The sequence below is a fragment of the Poromitra crassiceps genome, assembly GCF_964638095.1.
Source record: "Poromitra crassiceps genome assembly, chromosome: 9".
NCBI classification, from domain to species: Eukaryota; Metazoa; Chordata; class Actinopteri; order Beryciformes; family Melamphaidae; genus Poromitra; species Poromitra crassiceps.
The window spans coordinates 28,470,703-28,490,835 of record NC_139630.1 but is presented as its reverse complement, the minus strand read 5'-3'; the positions used below and the strand labels follow the sequence as shown (position 1 = coordinate 28,490,835).

Below are 20,133 nucleotides of genomic sequence, written 5' to 3'. Positions count from 1 at the left end.
GATGACGTGGCTGTACTTCCAGATTATCAGTCCCCAGTTATAAAGGAATGCACGATAGTTCCTAGTATGTCACGTGACGCAGTCCGCCCAGCGTGACTCTACCGACTAGCCCAGCGCTTTCCCTTCAGAATAAACCACACATGGTGGACACCAAAAACACGGCAACTGTAATGTAATGTAATTTTATGTTAGGTGCATCTCCGTCGGGAATTATATGCTTAATAGGTGCATCGCGGTCGGGGTGTTTTAGATAAACATTCCCAGTGAAAGCTTCCTGGGGCCAGCCAGACCTTGTATCCGCCCACTCCACCGAGGTAATAGATGGAATGGGCTGTAAAACGAGTTGACAGTTCTCTCTGTTGTCATGCAAAGTGAAACCATGGAAATTCATCCTTTTGGCCCATAGCGCAAAGGCACACTTTTTTTTGGTGAGCAGTTTGTCCTTGTCTTGAAGGTCTGCTCTCGTGGGTCAAAATATTAGCCTAGCCCGCCTAGCCCAGATTTAATAGGCTATATATCTCAGTTGAACACGAAAACACAGACCTACAGGACTGCAGAAGAATCTATCACGTGTGCAGTAAGAGTCCGTATAGCAGCAAATGCTTCATTCTCATCTTGTCAATCTGTAGGCATGCACCTTGCATGCTGATTGCTGATGATGGTAATACATACAGCTAACAGCAGTGCATAGGCTAGCTTCAGTCACGCTCGTAAATTAACCCTTTATTGGCGCATGGTGATGATACGAGTGCACACACTGTAATGCCTACTGCCCTTTAAGTGGGCTGGGACGTCGGACTGTTAATGAGTTGTCATCCAACCCTGTCCAAGCGCTCGCACTGGGGGAGGAGATGGACATATAGATAGATAGGCCAAATAAACAAACGAGTCACGACAGGGGAAGGAAGGAGAATAGGAAATTCCCTTCCATTTTTTCTTCTTCTTCGTGAGCATCTTGCGCTGCGCATCAGTGTTGGCGACGCCACCGGGGAGCGGCGCGCATCTGCTGCTGTCGTGCGAGGAGAGGAGGACCAAAGCATCTGAAGCTGATCTGAAGGGACGCTTCTGATCCGAAACACACCGATCAAAGCCAAAGAACACCTTGATCCGACCACCTATAGGAGGAGGCCGTGGCTTCATCTGTCAAAAACTACAACTCTCTGAAAGCCTTTTCATGCGGTTGACGCGGGGGAAAGGCAGTCAAACCTGATGTCCCCGCTCTAGACGGAATATTTGACCGACCAATGGATGGTTGATTTATAGATTCGACATTCGACAAAGTATTTTGCTGGACGATTAGAGGAGCTCGCCTGCGCGGCATTTTTCATTCGCCAGATTCTGTATGATTTAGCTGAGGAGCGAGAAAATCGGGTTTTTATTTGCTAGCGGAGTGTTACATAACCGAGTGGCTTTAGCTGTCCAAGGTGCTGAACTGAACGGTCGTAGCCGAGAACGGGACGAGCCGAGGGGAATTCACAACCTTGCGTAAGTGTCTACCTACCCATGTCATCGCGCATAATATCAACGTGACTCAATGATTTGCCGTGAAAAAAAACAATATTTATTCGGTCATTTGAGCTGATTTTATGTTGTTTCCGCCCACACAGAAGGTCACAGGCCTATCAATTGCGGGGGAGAGGAAAGCACCAGAGCCGCTGACTGAACCACTGGGGAAGCCAGCCAGCCACTGGGGGTTTTGGTCATTTTTATTCGCGGTTCCCCTGGTGAAATAGCCTACATTCCTGAGCTGGTCGAGTCCACGGAAAGAAAATGTCGGGGCAAACGCTCACGGATCGCATTGCCGCTGCGCAATACCAGCTAACGGGATCAGACATGGCCCGGGCTGTCTGCAAAGCCACCACTCATGAAGTGATGGCGCCCAAGAAGAAGCACCTGGAGTGTAAGTGTGCCCCTTCTCTTCCTCTTTCCTGGCTAGGCTATCAGGCCACCTACAGTATAGCTAATAGGCTACACACAGTGCAACCTTGCTTGCACGCACACGCCTGCTGCACACATATAGATAGACCCATCATAATGGATGAGTGGCTGCTATAATCAATAGGAGCTATATTACCCGTCATCACTTAATTCCCTTTGCTTATAAATGGGTGTGGTGCAAATAATAGATTGGTGTAGCCATGGTGATGACCCCTCTCTGGTGACCCTTTGTGCCTCCAGTCAATATGATGGTAACCCAGAGAGACTGGAGAGAGAGCGAGAGAGGGAGAGAGAGAGAGGGAGAGAGAGAGAGAGAGGGGTGGGTGGGTGGGTGCACTGGGTGGGGGTCATAATTTATTGTGACAGGTCAACCACACACAACAAGTGCAGAGCCATTTAATTTTCCTGTCCCTGCCCTGTTCCACGCACCCACTTTCCTCAACTCCACACTGGGACCTTATCATCAGGGTATAGTTCTTCTCAGCGACTGGTAGATGTTAGCACACGCCTTCACTCACATGTCAAATCCCAGCATGGCTGCTGTTTCGAGATTTACCTTTAGAGAGGCAACCACAGCTACAGACCTATCCATTTTGCCCATTCATTATATTTGTCTGTTATTTATTTGTAATATGATTACTCACTATGGCTATTCAAATTAATCTTGAATGTTATTTCATGCTCTCCTTATAGAGCTGCTGCTGCTGCGGCAGCATCATCATGACTGAATAAAACTATCAAACCTCACAGTCACAGCTTTATTAAGACATTTTGCGATGACAGCCTGGACCAATGACAAAAGCCAAATTAAAAATGACGTATGACAAATCATTATTAATCACTGTCATCTACCACACCAAATCATGGCATGCCGGTGCATACAGATGACGTCTGATTGGCTGTGTGTGTGTGTGTGTGTGTGTGTGTGTGTGTGTGGTCGCTGGGCAGGTCTGGTCCTGTGTCTTGGTCTAGGACCTTATATCGTGTGATCCGCTCCCCTGATGAATAATGTATGAACCAGCCTTGCATTATTTACACAGCCAAAGGTGACAATGCTAATGCTAGAATGGGCGAGAGACCACTGCCTCCTCTCTCTCTCTCTCTCTCTCTCTCTCTCTGTTGTACCATGCGTTTGTCTCTGTGTCTGTGTGTGTTTTTGCGATTGTGTGTGACTGAGTACTTAGTTGTACATCAGAAGAACAGTTTAACCGTCGGTCTGGTCGAAGTCATGACTTTCTTCTCCCACCGCGAGGACAACATGACCACAACATGTAGTTGCCCTCTTGTTACCATTACCATGCAGGGATAGTCAGTCACACACACAGAGTCCATCTCCAGGATGATCCAACAAGCGTTCTAGACTTCTGGGCGCTGTAGTCTTCTTGCTGGGTGAATGTGTGTGGGGTTATGCTGTATCCATTTCCAGGCCAATTCAGCAAGCTCCAAGTATATAGGCCACTGTGTTTCTCTTGCACTGGTAAACTTGGCAGGGCGCTCACGCCCGGAGGAAATTCCAAACCTCAAAACTGCAAAACATTTGACTCAAACCAACAGAGGATAAGAAGCAGAAGCTAACCCATATGGTGTGTCTTGAATGATTATAGTTGAAGCCACAAATACGAACAAATAGGCTAGAATCATCAATAGCATAGTGATATTCCCCCAGACTCTGCAAGGATAGTGACGAAAATGTTTGAATCATTGAAAAGTACCAGTGTAGGTCATCCAAGCTACATTCAAGATACTGTATACACAATATATCCCATTTTGCTTTACCTCTGCATCCAGAGCCAATTAACCGACAACCTTTCAACCTCTTTGATTTCTTTGACGATAGATTTATTTGAGGGCGTTCTGTTTCCCCTTGTCACAGTGACACAATCTGTGACACTTAAGGGGTCCCGGGGGGGGGGGGGGGGGGGGGCTGTGCAGTGTGGTTGCCATGGTAACAGGCTGATGAGTGTCCGGGGGATGACACTGTAATGAAGAGATTGCGGGAAGGCAGAGGGCAACTGACGTACTGTCATTTCTAGAGTGTGTAGACAACGTGGTTTATTGAGTTTATTTATATCAGGGGCCACGTACAAAACACATTAATCTCAAGCGAGGAGAAAAGATGCTTTGTAACCGGATTTAGCTGCTAGCTCATTTCCATCTGCAGTCCCTCATGGTGATGATGACATGTGTTTCCTTTATGCCAAGTGAAATACTGAGATCAATATTTCTGAATGTGTTCTCATTTAGGTAGGATGGTTAGAAAACATCCTGATCATGTGATCTCACGTTGTGTTTCGCTCTACGTATCGGTCTGGACTTCCAGCCGCGCGCATCGCTTTCATGGGGCGGCCAATCAGCATCATCAAATCCACTCGGAAGAACGGCGAAAATGTCTTGAAACTCAGCTGGTGCATACTCTTGTTCTTGTTTAAATGTTATTGAGTGTATTTTTGCAGTAACTGCACTTATGGCTGTGTTTACCCTAATGTTAAGGTTACCGCTTGTTCCTTCGCGATATGCCATAACTGTTTTGATTTATTTCGATTGGCCGGTTACATTGTCAACTACGGCACAGGTCCCTGACTGGCCCGGTTACATTCTGATTTCTGGAAATCGCCGGGGGATGGGGGGGGGGGGGGGGGGGGGTCACATGATCAGGATGGTTTTTCCAGGCTGTCATTTTCATTGTAGTTAGTTGACTGCACATCTGTCTTCTTATTGTCGGTGGTAAAATGTACCTGCTCATAGAGCTACACTAGACTAGATCCACTTTAAAAGCCTCACAGTTGTAAGTGTGGAGAGTATAGCAACGGGGTGGCGCTGTGTGTAAAGTGAAAGTGTTAAAGTGTGTCACGACTCACGAGCACAGGTGTGCTTGCCTTGAGGAATGCTTTTTGATGCAAACGTCAGGCACACAGTAAAACATGCAGAAGTAAAATATGTATATAGGGAGGAACCCTTTTTCTTTATGGACTTTTGATTTCCCAGCTGGGTTTGATTCTTTTTGCACCACGGAAAACACAGTGGTGTTTCGGTGGTTATTTCTCTCTATCGGTAGTAACACATGCGCCAGTTGAATTGGATCAGCCTGACTGTGTTCACTCAGTCATACAGACACAGTGGATTTGGTGAGAAGGACGCAGGACGGCATGTGTGTGTACAAATGTCACGAGAGCAGCACATGGTCCGTGCGAGTTCAGCTGGATGAGCAGCACAACGCTCTTAACACCAAAGGCACTGGGTTCAGATGCCTCGGAGTTCATTTTGAAAACACAGTGTAAGTTAAGTGTAGAAATAGAAATACCGTTTTTTGGAGTGTTAGTAATGACTAGCAGACTGCAATGTGCTGAACGCTACAACAAAGTGCTGTACACCAAGGGTTCCCACAATTTTCAATCCCCAAAATAACGGTGCCAGAGGCTTGCGACCCCCACTCTCCACTATGGTTGAGAAGAATACAAATGTTCATGCGCACTTGCTGAGAATTTCGTTTAAAAAAAAAAGTAACAATTATGGTTAAAATGTGCTCTTTTTAATCTTTTTTAAATTGTCATTCACACATTCTGTAACTCATCTCGCGACCGACCCAGTGGTGTCCCGCGACCCCCACTTTGGGAACCACTGCTGCTGTACATGATGACCCTAATGTGTAGTAGGTGTATCACATGGCCTCTAGACTGTGCGTCCACTTGTTGTGTCTGTGTGGGCATAATTAAGTGTGTGTGTGTGTGTGTGTGTGTGTGTGTGTGTGTGTGTGTGTGTGTGTGTGTGTGTGTGTGTGTGTGTGTGTGTGTGTGTGTGTGTGTGTGTGTGTGTGTGTGTGTGTGTGTGTGTGTGTGTGTGTGAACAGGCAGGCCTGATCTTACTTCGGGCTGGTTTAATCTGGCCTATTCGTGTCATTCTAACATTAGACTCTGGTTGGTGTGTAACTGAAGACACAATCATAGAACATAGACTCAGAGACTGGAGAGACTTGAAAAACACACACACACACACACACACACACACACACACACACATACACATGTGCACGAACGCGCACACGCGCGCGCACACACACACACACACACACACACACACACACACACAGAGTAGTAGGGAGTTCATTCTTAGAGCTCTCCTGACTGCCATGGATTACTGTAAGAGTCTTTATTTAGCTCAGCCAATCCTCATAAGACACACACACACACACGCACACACACACACACACCCACTTGTGTGTTTGTGTACAGGTAATATAATAGAGCCACCACAACAGGCCCATTTTATAACGCATCGCACGCTAGTAAACAGATATGATAGAACTGCCTACACAGTTATTATTAGGTATTATGAGCTGAACACTGGAGATAATGACTGTAGATGGCTGTGTGTGTGTGTGTGTGTGTGTGTGTGTGTGTGTGTGTGTGTGTGTGTGTGTGTGTGTGTGTGTGTGTGTGTGTGTGTGTGTGTGTGCATGTGCATGTGTGTGCGTGCACGCATGGTGCACATGAATGCTAGCTTGTAGATATGCAGTTAGATGATAATATTATGTAATCACATGTCAGCCACCGTGGACACTCTTTGTGTGCGTGTGTGTGTGTGTGTGTGTGTGTGTGTGTGTGTGTGTGTGTGTGTGTGTGTGTGTGTGTGTGTGTGTGTGTGTGTGTGTGTGTGTGTGTGTGTGTGAGAGAGAGAGAGAGAGAGATTTGAAATGGCCACAGGGGGTCTCATCTTCAGTCATTTCACTGTGAAGGGAGGCTAAATGAAGAGGAGCGAACAGAGAGGAGACACAAAGACAGGATAGATGGAGCACTGAAACCATCAGAGATTTGCCAGAGAGAGAACATTTGACAATAAAAGAAACATGAAAATGGCAAATGGTTATAGGAGAGAGAGAGAGAGAGAGAGAGGGGGAGAGAGAGAGACATACAGAGAGACAGAGAGAGAGAGAGAGAGAGAGAGAGGGAGAGAGAGAGACATACAGAGAGACACAGAGAGAGAGAGAGACACAGCACTGTGCACTGCTCCCTCCCTTTCAGCTCTAGTGAACCACATCTAAACACAAGCAGGCGGCATAGTGGAAACAGGACGATGATGCCTCCTCCTATAAAGACATCAGTCCACAGAATTACTCTGTGCTTTTTACCAACTGCTCAAGCTCTATATTACAGAGGCATCCGAGTATGATTTGTTCCAAATAGATCCAAAATAGCAGTGATTGCCTTAACTTACAAACAAAAACACATTGTATATAGATTATGACCCTTTTGATTTGCAGGTTGAAAGCAGTAGTGCATTACTATTCCAGGAGGTGCTGGACTGATTCAATGAAACACTCACTGACTCAGCAACACTCACTACAACTGGTGACAAACACCACGGTGTGTGTGTGTGTGTGTGTGTGTGTGTGTGCATGTGTGTGTGTTGTGTGTGTGTGTGTGTGTGTGTGTGTGTGTGTGTGTGTGTGTGTGTGTGTGTGGAGGGGGATGGGCACTGAGATCTCCAGAACAGAACACCCCTGACCAGTGTGATTAGTAATAATCTGTTGACAACCCCCCAAACACCCCAACCCCCCCTCCCTCTCCGGCCGGACACCCTGCTTATGACCTTGAACAGCTTCCTCTCTCTCTCCCTCTCTCTCTCTCTCTCTCTCTCTCTCTCTCTCTCTCTCTCTCTCTCTCTCCTTCCCTCCCTCTCTCCCCCTCATTTCCACATCGGCACTTCTCTTCCTCAATTGACTCCCCACTGAGTCTCTCCTCTCTCTCTCTCTCTCTCTCTCTCTCTCTCTCTCCCTCCCTCTCTCCCTCTCATGTCCACATCGGCACTTTTCTTCCTGGATTGATTGACTCCCCACTGAGTCTCTCTCTCTCTCTCTTTCTCCCTCCCCCTCTCTCTCTCTCCGCCTGCTCCCTCCCCTCCCTCGTTACCTTGCTGTATTTTGGACAGCAGCAGTTTGGTAGCCACCTGTACTTGAGGCGAGGCCGAGGCCCAATCGATGTAGCATCCTCCCTTCCATTATCTGGGGCGCCTGCCAACACTGTATGTGCTGCACTCCTCCCTGTCACTCTGCACCGCGCTACACTCCATTTCACCCCTCTGTTAGTCTGGCCGTCAAGCGTCTCTGAGGGATGAGCAGCAATAAAAGAACTACAAACTGCCTGTGCGGGTGATTTTCTTTTTTTAAGATTTCAAATATTTATTTCTAGCAGTATGTATTTATCACCAGTAAATAAATAGTTAATCCGAGTAACAGATCAGCACTGATGGCCACATACATTTGAGCTAAATCACCCTACTACAGTAAATAGTATATCGATTTCCTTATTGTGTGTCTCTATTCCAGAGCATTAGGGTCTCCAGTCTACTGCAGACTTGGCAAACATTTGGCAGTATTGTATATACATCAGCTGAAATATGTCATGTGTCATCCCTCCTGTCTCTAAGTGCTACATTCTCCCCTATGCGGCTCCTCTGCCAAAACTCCCCCTCTCACTCTCTCTCTCTCTGTCTTTGTATATCTGTCTCTGGCCATCTGTCTCTCTCTCTCTCTCTCTCTATCTCTCTTCCTATCCCCCTCTCTTGCTCGTTGCCTCTGAGGAGGAATGAGGGGGATATTCACTGTGAAGATGGTGGTCTGACAAAGCCAAGCGACACGACAGTAAACACGAAACAAGCACTAAAACAACCCAACACGCCAATGAGTCGACAAAAAGTGGAGAAAAAAACTATGAATATCAGAAAGAGGAGAATGGATGTACAAAAAAAAACAAGTTAATACAGATCGGCGTTACAGTACATGTGGTCCACACAATTGTTCTGGCTCATCCTCCATAAACTATAAAAATAAAAAATAAAAAGTCAAAGAAAAGCTCTGACTTTCCTTTCATCGTTAATGTCAGCTTCTCCACTGCCAAGCAATGAGTGAGGATTTTTTAGCCGTTGGCTGACCAATGGTGTTTCTTTCACTTTGCACAGAGGAGCAATGGCATTATTGAAGGTGGTTTACAGCTTCTGAGCTGGATGTAGAGGTTAAAGTGTTTTTACACGTATGGGTTTTGCTACTTCTTCATGCGTTTATTGGTGTGTTGCCTGGCTTTCTCAATGTGAACCAAATTGCATCAAATATATTGAAGAAAAAAGAAGAAAAGAAGGAGATGATGGTGATCTGTGAGTCAAGTTCCCTGTGAACACTGCCTGCCTGCCTGCCTGCCTGTGGCTGTCTGAGTGTTTGACATCCAGGGAGGGGGGATGACACATGCAGTATTTTGTCTCCGCACTCTGCACTGCGCGCCCGCGCGAGCGTGTGTGTGTGTGTGTGTGTGTGTGTGTGTGTGCGTGTGTGTGTGTTTTGTTGGTGCATAGGCGGATGCGTGTGCTCGTGCGCGTGTGTGCTTGCGTGCCCTGAATCCTAGATGTCAAGTCTAATAATGTCATGGGTGTAATTTGCTCTACGGAGGAAGCCGTAACATTTACAGGACTTCTGCTCATTTACATAATATAATAATCTATAAACACATCCAGACACCATGCTTCCAATCAAAGGAGACACTCCTCATACATGCAGCATTAGGCCGAGACTATATGACATTTTGCTGATTAGCAAACCAGTAGCTTTACATTATCATACCACACCACAGTCACAAGATGCTCCAGGAGGAGCTGAAAACAGCGAGTACCTGTAGCAATTAATAACCTGTGACTGTGTTGCAGATCTGGTGTCAGCCACCAACGCCACCAACGTGAACATCCCTCAGATGGCTGACACGCTGTTTGAGAGGGCCACCAACGCCAGCTGGGTGGTCGTCTTCAAGGCCCTCGTCACCAGTCATCACATGTGTGTCCATGGCAATGAGGTGAGTGTGCATTTTTTTAGCATGGGTCTTCTTTGGGATAAACAATGATGACCGCTCTCAGATCAGTGTGGTCGATGAACTCAGAACTTCGGAAGGTTTTCACGTAAGAATTGTGCATGAACATGCACATGAACATGAGTGTGAACCTTCATGAACATGAAGGTCTATTACAACTAGGTCACCTATGTTGTAGAAATGTGTTGACATTTTTTAAGTCGGTGCTCTATGGCCAGAGGAAATTGAGAAAGCTCTCTAGAGCGTGCATGAGTGATACGTTCTCAGCCCATAGGAAAAGTTAACAGAGCTGACAGAGTTAGCAGCTCTGTGTTACCCCACGAGTGCCTCCTCTCTCTCTCTCTCTCTCTCTCTCTCACACCCATTTTCAAAGGGTTATAAAACGAAATTGTCACGCTGGAGTTTATGTGGATAAACTTACTGAAGCGTTGGCTGCTGCTGCTCCAGGTAAAACACACTCACGGTAGCCTGTTGCATTCAAGTGCATACCACCACATCCGTAGAGTAGGTTATACAGTGAATACTGCCCAAACATGTGCTCTATATTCCCTACATTCCCACATTTTTTTCAGTTCTGAAGGCACCACTAGCTGCTTCAGGCAAGTGAGCGGGGAGCTCCGCCTCCCGCCACAGGCAACATGGAGGGAAGTTCAACATTGACTACGTTTACATGCACACAATATTCCGGTTTTTGCCCATATTCGGAAAATGACAATATTCCGACTAAATGAATAATCCACTAATATTCCCGTTTACATGCAGCCGTATCTCGCCCTCCCTGACACGTGAGGGAGGGCGGGGAGAGAGAGAGACAGAGCAGCACTATTCTTACCAGCATCACTTGATCCATTTCAGGAGCTTGCTGCTGAAAAGTTTGGCGTTGCGATATTTGCACATCCAAGTCTTTCATAAAAAGTAGGCTAGTACGTTATTACCTCGCAGGCTCGCAAGCATTGTGGACTTCCGTGGGCACTACACTCTCTCTTTAAATATCTCTGTCTTTAAATCGATGTTTCTCATCTCCTCCCAATCAGAAATGTCGGCTTTTCTTTTTGCATGCCAGAGATGATGGATTATATGATTATATCGCCTCTTCTAGAGCTTTCTAGCACACATCAATTGACCACAAACAGGCAACATGCGTCGCAAACTGCGGTAAAAACCCTGATTGAGACGCATATTCCGAATGCACTGTATACATGATCAAAGAATCCTCCTAAAACCCGAATAATAGTCTTAATTGGAAAATGGCAAATTCGGAAAATGCAACTGGAATATGCTGTTTACGTGACCCTTATCAAATTCACAATATTGTCATTTTCCGAATAATAGTGGAATACTGTGTGCATGTAAACGTAGTCACTGTTCTTTTGCATACTACCGATTTTGTAACGATACAAAGCTGGATGAAACTCAGCAAAGTGGCCCTTGAGAGAGAAATGGAATGAGTCCTGTGGGTGCAGTGAGGGTTGTGGTGTGTGCTGCTGAAATAGACTGGCTGTGCCACACAGAGAGAGTAGAGTCAATTATGGGTCAACGACAACAGGCACAAAGGAGATCTGAGGTTTTAGTGGCTTTGACTACAGTTCTTCCAATAAATGGAATTAGTCCCATTGTGTTGCGGTGTTCGAGCAGCTCTCCATGGAATCAGACCTGCAGGAACAGCCTGGAAATCAGGGGTTGTCACACGTTTTTGATGACCGAGGGCCAATTTAGGGACCTAACATTGGATTGAGAAACGGAACACATGTCTCATCGAGGGTCCACCACAAATCCCGAGGGCCCCAAATGGCCCGCGGGCTGAACTTTGGGCCGCACCGCTATAAATAACCACTAGCACTAATTGAAATGTTTCCTCCAGTGAACTTGAAAGAAACAAGACTGTTTTGTGACCCTGTGTGTTTCTCTTTCCTTCAGAGGTTCATTCAGTACTTGGCCTCCAGGACCGCCCTGTTCAACCTCAGCAACTTTATTGACAAAACCGGCTCTCACGGTAAGAATGCCCCGAATGTCTGAAAGCTGGCTGTGCGTGTCGTTGTGTCTCTGTGTACATGTGCTCGGAGGCGTGGATCGATGCGGACGGACCCGTCTTCCAGATGAGAACATCGGCACATTACTCTGTCTGAGTCTCTGGCCAGGTAGAGAGAAGCAGGAAGAGAGTAACACAAAACAGGGCCATCTGGCAAATAGAGGAAGTGACACAAATTACAGGAGCGACTGGACATGCAGACACACATGTGATTGTATATATATATACAACACATACTTTTTTTGTATACTTTATTATCCCTATGGGGATAATAAAGGGGAATTCATCCTCTGCATTTAACCCATCCTATACTAGGTACCTACCTAGAACCTAGCAGCAGTGGGCAGCAGCAGTGCATCGTCCGGGGACCAACTCCAGCTCTTTTGCCAGTGCCTTGGTCAAGGGCACTGACGGGAGTCTTAACCCTAAAATACATGTCTCTGACGATGGGAGGACACCAGAGCACCCGACGGAAACCCACACGAACACGGAGACAACGTGCAAACTCCACACAGAAAGGACCTGGGACAGCCCGGGGTTCGAACCCAGGACCTTCTCGCTGTGAGGCAACAGTGCTAACCACTGAGCCACCGTGCCGTCCACACACACACGCACATGCACGCAAACACATGGCATTTCCTTGTCCCCTATGCATTTTTTTTTGCATAATGCACTTAATGCACAATCTTTTTCTAAAACTAGGGCACTCCTTATATTACTTGTATATATTTTTTACATCCCACTTCGATGGGTTGTGCTTTATGTCTAGTCTTTTTATGTTTGTGTGTTCATCCAATGAGATTTATTTGTAAGTTAAAGTTAACCAACTATAGGCCAATCAGCATCCTCCCAGTTATATCAAAATCGCTGAGAAATGGGTAGCTAAGCTACTAACTGGACATCTAAATAACGGCCACACCCCTCTGTATCCCATGCAGCATGGGTTCTGTGCCCAGTGCCCTCCATTCAACTGAATCAGCTGTGTTTTTCTTGAAAGAGTCAAATGCCTACTGGATAGGAGTGCATGTGTTGGTGCTGTTTTTCGGGATTTGAAGAGAGCATTTGATACCGTTGACCACTGGGGTCCTTTTATCTAAGTTAAGTTAACTCACTTTAATTTTTCAGAACAAGCTATCCTACGGATGACATCATACTTTTCTATAATAGAAAGCCATGTGTTTATGTTGACGGTATCAAATCTCCTTACCTCAACTCTCCTGTAGGGGTCCCACAAGGCTCCACTCTTGGACCAATTTTGTTTCCTTTATATATATGAATGACCTACCAAATGCATGTCAAAACATCAACTGTATTCACATGTATGCAGATGATGCTGTGATTTCTACACATGCAAAAAACATCCAAGAAGCCCCCCAAATTCTTACATCAGCAATGGCCCATGTCCAGGATTGATGTTTACAAAACACCCAGCTGAGGTGACACACTAATGTATTCCTGAGAGGGGAGGAGCTCAATATTGTAAATGAGTTGTATCTTGGGGTCATATCAGATTCTATACTAACCTTTAAAAGTCATGTGAAAAAGGCGTCGCGCACTAGTAAATTTAATTGATATAATTTCAAGCAAATCAGGCCATTTCTGAAAGCAAATGCTGCTAGGATGTTTCTATACTCACTCGAGTACTGTTTTACTAACTGGTCACTCACTGGTGTAACAATGCTGAACAATTTCCTAAGAATTACTCTTACCAAAACAAAATCGCTTATCACCACTGTAACAACGCTAGAGGAGACTGTGAGGTGCCCTACAGGCGCATCACATCTGGACATCTGTGCTGTCAGTTAAGGGAAGTAAATACTGGAATAGCTTACCGCCTGCAAAAAGGGAATGTCCTACATATCCCACCTTTAAGACCCATCTCAAACAGTGGCTCAAGGCAAACCAGATGTGACCATTTTTAATCAGACTTGTTGTACAATGTATACATTTTATTATGTGTATGTACATTGTACATTGTCTCAGTCTGATTTCATATTTCATTATTCCAGTGTTTTGTATGCATATGTGGTACATTATATGAATTGAAATACTTTTTGCGGTGTGGTTTTTGAGTAATCCAGTGTCTTGGGCCATCCCGGGCGGCAGGGACGGGCCAATTCGTCTGGATTTGATGTGCATATACATGTACATGTATATGTGTATTGACTGCGTTTGCTGTGTAGTTTTTGAGTAGTGACACTTGGCCCTTAAATACATATTCACATTATGTATTTTTTATCTGTATCTTTATCTTGTTTTTTTGTATCTGTTATTGTAATGTCTTTTACACTGTTACCTGCCTAGGGACTATGGATGGAAACCATTGCTACACTCTGACATGTATCTGTATTTTATATTATTATAACGTGCTGTCCCTATTAAATAAATGAATTGAGCAAGAATTACATGCTCAGTCGGCTGTATGAAAACAATTAAGCTACATTTTGCTAGTATAGAGTATAATGACATTTAGACTACATTGAGAGAAGGTTAGGAACTGTGCTACTGTACTCTCAGCTCCCAGACAATTGGAGATCTCCGCCTGCTTAATTGCAGATAGAGACTGAGAACTGAGTCGGGACTGTGTCTACTAAGGCAGTTTAAAATTGACAGACAGCGGTTACCACAAATGCCAAATTTGCATGTCTTAATCTGCTCAGTTAAATTTAATTTCAGTCAAACGTCCAATGTGTAGTTCTGATTGCTGTACTTGGCCTATCAAATAATGTCATAACTTAAACTCTTATATCAGTTAGGTGTTAATCTCGCTGGCCAGCCTCCCCCCCCTTCCGTGAGAGGAGTCTGGCGGCGCTGGTCACCATTATGGAATTGCGATGGGCGGCCTTTAGCAGCAGTGCCCTTGGAAAATAATTTCCAAAAATCCAACTTGCCATTTTCAGCTAGCGTGTAAGTTTCTGCCGTTAGCTTGCCAGCTAGTTAGCGTGGTTTTCACTGCGGTGGCAGGGAACTATTTACAGCGACACGCAGGGAGGAGGGAGCGGAAGCCGCTCTGATTGACATGGTCGGAGCCAATGACAGAGCTTCTTGAGCGGGGAGCGGAAATCCGGCAGCGTCTGAAATCTACGCTTCCAATGGGAGAGCAGCTGTAGAGCAGGGGAGGGCTTATGCCAGCAGCCTGTTTCCGTGCCTCCAGACTCTAGGCTCTCCCGGAAGGGAGGGGAGGCTGGCCAGCAAGACTACTTAGGTGTTGACAGGCACACCAGATGTTACAGTCCAATGATTGTCTTGTTTTCTAGCCAAGTTCTGCTCACTCTCTGACATACTGTTGATTGTCCTCAGGCTATGACATGTCTACGTTCATCAGACGGTATGGACGATACCTGAACGAGAAGGCCTTCGCCTACCGCCAGATGGCTTTTGACTTCACCAAGGTCAAGAAGGGGTGCGTCAGTCATTGTGTTCATCGAAGTTGTGTCCATAGGCCCATCCCCTTTACAACTCTCCTGTTATAGACCTGCCTAATCCAGATATTACCAGGACCGTACCTTCCTCGTACCCCTCCTCGTAGTCCATACCCCATGCCATTAAACAGCCCAGTCTCATGGCGGGACTTTCCCCTGAGGCCAGTCTAATGCTCTCTTTTGTTGTATCCAGTGCTGAGGGTGTGATGAGGACCATGACCACTGATAAGCTGTTGAAAGGCATGCCCGTCCTGCAGACTCAGATTGACACACTCCTGGAGTTTGATGTGAGTTCAACTTTGGCTTCTGTTGAAACCAGGGGGTGAAATACAGTGGCTCTCGGTGAGTCCGAGGCCCCTTGATTGACACTTGAGACCCTGTGAAATTCTCAGAGAAAAAAAAAAAAAAAAAAAAATGTCACTAAAGATTTATTTTAAAAGCTTACTATGTCCAGTATTCATTATTCAAATTGCAAAACATTTATTCAACATTGTTTTGGTGTTTCCTCACCATTTAAAACCAAGTTGTCTCTGGTACGGCCTCCTTCCATGGGTGGCGCTGTTGCAAATGGTCTGCATTGTCCACAGTACAAATGTTACTTTAGTGTCCAAATGTAGTTTAGAAAATCCCAAACGGACCCTGTACAACATGAAAAGCGGTGCATTTTTTTCCTGCTTCGACATCAACTCGGTTAAACATACAAACTAAATATGTCAAACAGAAAGCAGAGCTAATTACTTGCTAACATCACAGGAGTGAGGTTTTCCTTGGGCTCTCCTTTCTCTCTCAGGTTCATCCCAAAGAGCTGAGCAATGGGATCATCAATGCTGCATTCATGCTTCTCTTCAAGGACCTGGTCAAACTGTTTGCATCCTACAATGACGGCGTCATCAACCTATTAGGTGAGAGATGATTGTATAAAAAAAACCTCTAGGCCACAGAACACAGATGTTCCCATCAGTGAGCCATCCGTAAGACTCTTGTCCTTTATGTTGTGTGTAGAGAAATACTTCAAGATGAAGAAGCCTGAATGTAAGGAGGCCTTGGAGATCTACAAGAGGTTCCTGACCAGGGTGACCAAGATCGGAGAATTTATGAAGCTGGCTGAGGTATTGTACAGCATTCAACATGACCTTCTGGGGAATACCTATATAACTTTGTTGGGTTGTCTATAATATATAGAGTCTATATAATACATACATACATACATACATACATACATACATACTGTACATACATACATAATGCCGTAGCGACATTGTATTGCACAGTGGTATTGTGTATAATGTAATAATGCTTCATTTCCCCCCTCTCTTTCCTTCAACAGACAGTTGGAGTTGACAAAAACGACATTCCTGACATCAACTATGTAAGTCATCAACACATATAGTGCTTCTTATTTTTTAGGGTTAGGGTTGGAAGGATTGGAACACACACACACACACTCACACACTCACACACACACACACACACACACACACACACACAACAGCACCGATGTCTCACCCAACATCATCTCCCTGCCAGTGTCTCCACCCGGGCGTAGTGGCGGATCTCGCAGACTCGGACGACGAAGACTGTATCTTTAAACCTCGCGAGAACTCGGTAACCATAGGAACCGCTGGGTGGCCCTGGCAGAGTGCCTGCTTGCAGGATGGAGTGTTGGCATGTTGTTGATCATAGGTGACGGCCTTATTCAGTCGACAGAGGCATGACCTTGTGTGAGACGGTAACCGTGTGTGTACATGCGTGTGGATATTACAGTGAGATTTTTTCAATGACCTCGAATCCTCTCTCAACACTTTAGTGCTTTTTCTGCCCGGCAGTGCTGCTGTGATAAGTGAAGTGTTGGTGTGAACGTAATGCTCCAGCCTGAAAAGCATCCGGATCCGTCAACTCACATCCTGTTTCGTCTCGTGGATCCGTCTGGACTCTGCAGTGTACACAGTCATTTCAGTGAGCTTAACTATCCTGTCCTTCAGCCAATCAGCGTTGGATCCAAGCAAATCCACTCGGGAGAACGACGAATTAACGTATTTTCCCGCCGAGAAACTCCGCTGTTGCATACTCCTGTTCTTGTTTAATTGCTGTTATTGTTGTCTATTTCTGCAATAACTGCACTTATGGCTGTTTAAACTCGACGAACGTTGACGTTACTGCTCGAAGCTGGAGAGCTATGGAGGCAGCCATTACCGTTTTGCCAGCAGCGTTCCTGATTGGCCGGTTTACGATGGCAACTATGAGGCAGCTTCCTGATTGGCTAGTGAACTCTGTCATTTCTGAAAACGACCGTTCAGGGCTGGAGGCCAGACGGAAACGCAGAACGAAACACAATGCGAGTTCACGTGACTGGATGGTTTACCAGGCTAGTGATGCTCAGCCTGACAACAAAAGTCAGAGAAGGATTATTTTGTGATGTTTCTTCTCCTCCTCAGGCCCCCAGCAGCATCCTGGAGTCTCTGGAGACGCACATGAACGGTCTGGAGGACGTGAAGGGGGGAAAGAAGGGGTAAGAGTTCTTTCTTTATATCCTTCCTTTTGATTTGGGGTTTGACGTCTCTTCTTCTCCTGTCATTACTGTAAGAACCTCAAGGAACCCGAGAGACCTTAGCCTGGGTAAACCCATCCCCCACGTGACCTGCTCTCAGACCTGTTCTCAGTCAGTAGTGACTGGGAACTGAGAGAGCAGGTCACGTGGTGGCTGGGTTTACCTAGGCTAGAGAGACCTATGGGTAGAAACAGGCCCTAAGTTCAATTTTCTCCCAGCAAGTGTGCGCCTCCAACTGTGCTGTCTTTCCATACTTTCATTTAACCCTTCCTCTCTTCTTATCCCCTCTTTATCTTCATTTGGAATCACCAGTGAAGGGTGAGCATATTTGTTTTGTTTGGAGTGGACTAACTTCTCAGAGGTAGATGTATTCAGATGAAGTGTTTTGTTGAGTAACTTCCCTCCAGGTAAAGTTACACCAAATTCACATGAGTGACCCCCATGTGAATAGCAGTGATGTGATCGTATATCTTTTTGATTAACACAAGATGAGCGTCATGCACCCTAACAAGGCCTACATGTGGACATGTGTGTGGAGACAGGATTACATGTGTGGACTATGCGAGACACATGTTTTGACATGCAACCATATGTGGTATTAATGCAACATTATATCACCACATACGTGTCATCACATGCTGACACGCGTCATGTGAATCAATATGAAGGGTTTGTTCCCACATTTGGAAAGAGAGAGAGGAGGGAAGCGGTGGAGTGACTCCCTCTTACAAAGGGATCAATGGCCCAAAATTAGAGAAATAGTTCACTGGATCCTAGATCTTTGTAAGATATTTTCCATACCATGAACACCAATATATATTGCTTTGCAAATTAACTCTTCATATGATCACATGTGACGCAATCCAAATCATCTTGACATTTAATTTTCTTAAATGTTGATTTTGTAGTCCTTTTCTGTAGTAGACCCACCAAACACTTTTCCAATCAGTGTCAGGTGGATCTACACATCCTTTACAAAGACACTCATTATTCCTCCTACTCTTCCTGTCTTTCAGGTCTCCAACAAAGGTGAGATACACGACGTACAAAATAGCTTAATGTCATGTCTATCAGAATGTTTCTTTTATCCTCTGATTTGTGAGCGATGAGCCACTAATACGGGGCTCCCTGTCTGTCCACCAGGGGTCTCCTACGAACAACGTGTCTCCAACCTCGACTCCAGCCAAATCTTCAAACGCTGTTCCCACACTGCAGCCTCCGCCCGGCGACACTGCTGCTGCCGCCGCCCCCGAGCCAGTTGAAGAGTGAGTGACCACTTCTTTGCTTATTTATTTTTTATTTTTTGCCAATTACTGTGAAAAATAAACTGCAGTTTGTTTTGTGGAGAAAGACTCTTAGGGTGTGTTTCAGTCAGTCAGACAGACATAGTGTTTTTCTCTTTTAGTTTTTTGATTTTTACTTTTTTGATGTGGAAAAAGCTCTGCCTGGAGCGCTTTTTGTGAGGAGAAATAGAAGAGGATGATAAGGTCACCTGCTGCTAGCTCAGCGACCAGCTGGTTAGCACTTCTACAGACAATACAGTACAGGAAGTGATGTCGACTTTGGCTCTATATTGCTGCTGTTCATCTATGGAGAGCCGCAGGAATGAGTCTGGAAGTATACTTCCGGGTTCGTGAGAGGAAAAGTCTATGGGGATTTAACATGGAGGTTTCGCTTAAATGCATAAAACGAGGTCTGTGGTTCACAAAGGTTTATGGGAACGCGAATTTGGGTTCAGCATGATAATCTTCACAGACGTGAATAACTTTTATGACGTTTGGAACGTAAACCCGTTTTTTTTTACGCCATTTTTATAAAACGCTTCAAAAGTCATAAAAGCTATTCACATTTGTGAAGAGTATCCTGCTGAACCCACATTTTTGTTAACCACGTAACTTATTTTATGCATCTAAGTGAAATCCCCATTCTAAAACCCATTCTAAAACTTTTCCCTCCGACGAACCAAAATGGCGGCGATTTCTGGTTAAGCCTACAAAAAGATGTCATCCCTGCGGTACTCTATTGGTTCCAAACAAACTGCTGTTGCTGGTTTCAGTTACTTAAATTGCATCACTTTCTGTGCTCCAGGGGATTCTTCCCATGGAGGGAGCTACAGTATATCTGCTACATCCGGATGTTTACAACATCAAATGTAGCAAATGAAAAAGCTTTCAGGAACTGACAGAAGAGAAGGTTGATAATTGCATTTTTGCGTTCACAATTGCATTACCGCTATATCAGTTATTGATAGACAGGAGCAAAACAGAAATGTACAGTATTTAGATGAAAATGTTGTGGAAGTCAAGACAGCGGTGGAATTAGCTTTGTTCCCTCTCTCTCTCTCTCTCT

General features: G+C 45.3%; 1 protein-coding gene across 1 annotated transcript in view; it reads left to right on the top strand.

Moving 5' to 3' along the window:
- Positions 1-1,770: 1,770 nt before the first annotated feature.
- LOC310782237 (clathrin coat assembly protein AP180-like) overlaps positions 1,771-20,133 on the top strand; it is a gene marked incomplete at both ends in the record, with an annotated part of 26,858 nt that continues 8,495 nt past the window's right edge. Inside the window, 11 exons of the mRNA XM_083642918.1 lie at positions 1,771-1,900; positions 9,628-9,770; positions 11,703-11,778; positions 15,115-15,217; positions 15,430-15,523; positions 16,027-16,138; positions 16,239-16,345; positions 16,564-16,605; positions 17,672-17,745; positions 18,801-18,813; positions 18,928-19,049. Of these exons, the coding sequence (XP_083499044.1) occupies positions 1,771-1,900; positions 9,628-9,770; positions 11,703-11,778; positions 15,115-15,217; positions 15,430-15,523; positions 16,027-16,138; positions 16,239-16,345; positions 16,564-16,605; positions 17,672-17,745; positions 18,801-18,813; positions 18,928-19,049 (1,016 nt within the window). The remainder of the gene's footprint in view (positions 1,901-9,627; positions 9,771-11,702; positions 11,779-15,114; positions 15,218-15,429; positions 15,524-16,026; positions 16,139-16,238; positions 16,346-16,563; positions 16,606-17,671; positions 17,746-18,800; positions 18,814-18,927; positions 19,050-20,133) is intronic.